Source organism: Genypterus blacodes, unplaced genomic scaffold (assembly GCF_046128005.1).
Source record: "Genypterus blacodes isolate CSIRO-AG114 ecotype Tasmania unplaced genomic scaffold, CSIRO-AGI_Gbla_v1 ptg000250l_1, whole genome shotgun sequence".
NCBI lineage: Eukaryota > Metazoa > Chordata > Actinopteri > Ophidiiformes > Ophidiidae > Genypterus > Genypterus blacodes.
In genome coordinates, this window is record NW_027467046.1 from 211525 (window position 1) to 215000 (window position 3476).

Consider the following 3476-nt stretch of genomic DNA (forward strand, 5'->3'; position numbering starts at 1 on the left):
CAGAACCACGACGACAACAGATCAAAGCACAGAGCGTGTTTCACAGGGACGTAACAGAGAGACACACACACCACCCTATTGACCTGAAGACAACAACAGTGAAAGTAGCTCACCAGCTCACCGCAGCAAGGAAGTGGTGAGGCCAGAGGTCACTGAGGTCAGCAGACGTCCTGAGCTGTGACTGGGTCACCATTCAGAACTCCCACCTGACTGAAACCTTTGCATTATTGCTTCCTGATATGACGTAATGTACACTTTGATGAATTTGCTTGACTAACTTCCTGCTTTTTATCCAATCTGGTTTCACTCCATTTTGACAAAAGAAAATATCTCAACACATCGTCGCTTAAAAATCCAAAGTGTCAGAAATATGGCAGCTCTCAGTTTGGACTTCCTCCTCTGGGAACTTTCTCATGTTTCTCCTTGTATACGTGAAGCACCAGTGAGCTCCACTCCTTCCTGACAAATCACCCACTGACCAGACACGGACTTGAAGATGTTCACCAGCAGGGACAGAACCAGGCTGGACAGAAGGACCTGCTGGTGTACATCAAGCAGCTTTAGTGTGGCCTGCGTGTGTGTGCTCAGGTGTGTGTGTGTGACATGCGTGTGTGTGTGTGTGTGTGTGCTCAGGCGTGTACGATGACGGCTCGTGTAAACTCAAAGTGCAAAACTGCCAACAAATCTGGATGAAGTGGCCCTCTGGTCTGTTCTCAGGTTTGTCGCCCTCTAGTGGCCTCACCAGGCACTCCTCCACTTTCAAAGTCAAAGGGATCACTTGTTTTTTTCAGCTTACTCTAAAAAATATAAAAAATTGTAATAATCGTACCGCTATTAAAAGACTGGTAACATCAACAAAGTTATACTTTTACTACCAAAATCATTTGTAATCGCTTCATCCTCTTCCTCCCGTGACGAAACACCAGAGCAGGAAGTGAGACCTTCACTGGCACAGCTGGCCGACTCCACTGAGCCCCTCAAGTCCCATAAATGATGGATACATCAGTGATATTGTTGTTTGACCCCTGTGCCCCTCCAACTTAGGGTCCAAGGTCAAAGGTCAGTTAGCGTTCCACACCCTTGGCTCTGTGACACGGGAGGTCAGAGGGGTCCAGAGGTCTTTGTCCTCTACGTCAACTGGAGTGGAGACGTTTCCTTTTGCACTTTTGACTTTTTCCCTTTGAATCAATCCCAAAATCCACTTGACTTGAGACGAGGAATCTCCATGGAAACAGGAACAATAAAAGCAGTAAATAATCAGCTCCACTCCCGTCAGAGCTCCAGTGTTGCTTAGTTACGTACATTCAGTAAACCAATCAACAAATTGGCTTAATCCTCATTTGTTAAATTTTTATGCATTGCGGTTTCCTAGCTACGGCATCGCTTCCTGTTTCCTGTCCGAGTCGACCTCTGGTGGTGATTGTTCGCTCGGTTTGCTGGATCCTGTGTCAACAACAACAACTATTTCAGTCTCGACGGTGGCGAGTGGTTGTAACAGCTCAGGCGTGGCTCGCGTCACGCTGTCATAGGACGGCGGGGACGAGGTGGAGGAAATGGTCTCGGACCGCTCAATAGCCAGCGAGCTGGAGCCGTAGTTCTCTTTCATCATGGTGGCGATGAGTCCCTCTTTCTCTGGCGCGTCCTCTCCAAATCCACCCTCGCCACCTTCCTCGCAGTCGCTTACGGCGTGCTGAGGCGTGGTGATCTGGCGGTAGAGGTAGGAAGCCGCCTTCATCTGCCGCCTCACTAGGTGTCGGCGGTAGCACCTTTGGATCACCCTGGCGGAGACTTCTTCCTGTTTGCGCCTCAGGGTGGTTGTGATCGGCTCGTAAGAGATCTTGGATGGGTTGGCCATCATGAACTTCTCCTCCATCTGCTGTTTGAGGGCGTCCATTTCACCCGACTCCCCCAGGACTCGCTTGGTGAAGGCAAAGAGGATGTCCAGGCAGTGGATCTTGTCCCCGCTGACCATGGGCAGGTCCATGGAGATCAGCTTGATTTTGTTGGGTTTGGAAATACACAGCGGCTCTGACAGCGTGTCGGCAAAGTCCGACAGCTTGGCGTACTCGATGAACTGCGTGGCCTCGGGGTCGAACTTCTCCCAAACCTCATAGAACATCTCAAAGTCGTCCTCGCTCAGCGGCTCTGTGCTCTCCTCTGTGGCCACGCTGAAGTTCTCCAGGATGATGGCAATGTACATGTTCACTACGATGAGGAAGGAGATGATGATGTAGGTGACGAAGAACGTGATGCCCACTGACGGGTTCCCGCAGTTCCCCCGGATGCTGGTGCCCGTGTGGGGGATGTTGGGGTTGCACTCTTCGGGCAAGTTGCTGAGGATGGGGACGAGCAGGCTGTCCCACCCGGCGGATGTCGTGATCTGGAACAAACAGATCATGCTGTTTCCAAACGTTTCGAAGTTGAACATGTCGTCGATGCCCGCTTGCCTTTTCACATAGGCAAAGTTGGCCATGCCGAAGATGGCGTAAATGAACATGACCAGGAAGAGCAGGAGGCCGATGTTAAAGAGCGCAGGAAGGGACATCATGAGGGCGAACAGTAACGTCCTGATGCCCTTGGCTCCTCTGATGAGGCGCAGGACGCGTCCGATCCGAGCCAATCGGATCACACGGAACAGCGTGGGCGACACAAAGTACTTCTCGATGATGTCGGCCAGCACGATGCCTGGAGGACAGATGACAAAGATATTTGATCCACTTTGATTTGAATGTTGTATTATTAACCTTTACTTCATTTATGATATTTGTCTGATTGAATATTTAATCTCTCTCCTGTGTGAGGGTCAGGAATGATCAGGTTAGTAATGAGCTCCTCCCCTTGCATCTGTGCTTGTGTGTGTGTGTATGTGTGTCCGTGTTTGTGTGTGTTTGTGTGTGTGTGTGTGAGTGTGGGTCCGTGTTTGTGTGAGTGTGTTTGTGTGTGTGTGTGTGTGTGTGTGTGTGACTCTGTGTCCGTGTTTGTGTGGGTGTGAGTGACACACACCACACACACTCACACCCACACAAACACGGACACACACCACACCACACACACCACAGAGCCTCCATTGAGAATTAGAGACATCTCAGTGTTTATGTAACCTTTTATCACAAAACACACACACACACACACACACACACACACACACACACACACACACACACACACACATCACTTCATCCGTCTCTCTTCGTCGCTCTGCTTTGAGTTATAGCTGATGGAGAGGATGAGGAGGGGGGATCACCATCATGTCATACATCAACTCTACCACACACACATACACACACATACACACACACCAGCTGATGTAACAGGTCAATCATGTTTGATTTGTCTTTAGGGATCACCCTCTGGCAGCTCTGATTGCTGCTGTTACCTTCACCTCCCCCCCCCAACACACAGACAAACACACAGACACACACACACACACAAACACACACCCACACACATACACAAACACACACACACACACACAT

The 3476-nt window shown here is 49.9% G+C and overlaps 1 protein-coding gene across 1 annotated transcript in view; it reads right to left on the reverse strand.

The window, feature by feature from the left end:
• Positions 1-248: 248 nt before the first annotated feature.
• The window catches only part of LOC143016899 (sodium channel protein type 5 subunit alpha-like), a 5817-nt gene continuing 2589 nt past the window's right edge, over positions 249-3476 (reverse strand). The window contains exon 5 of the mRNA XM_076171461.1: positions 249-2685. Within this exon, the coding sequence (XP_076027576.1) occupies positions 1373-2685 (1313 nt within the window). The 3' untranslated portion in view covers positions 249-1372. The remainder of the gene's footprint in view (positions 2686-3476) is intronic.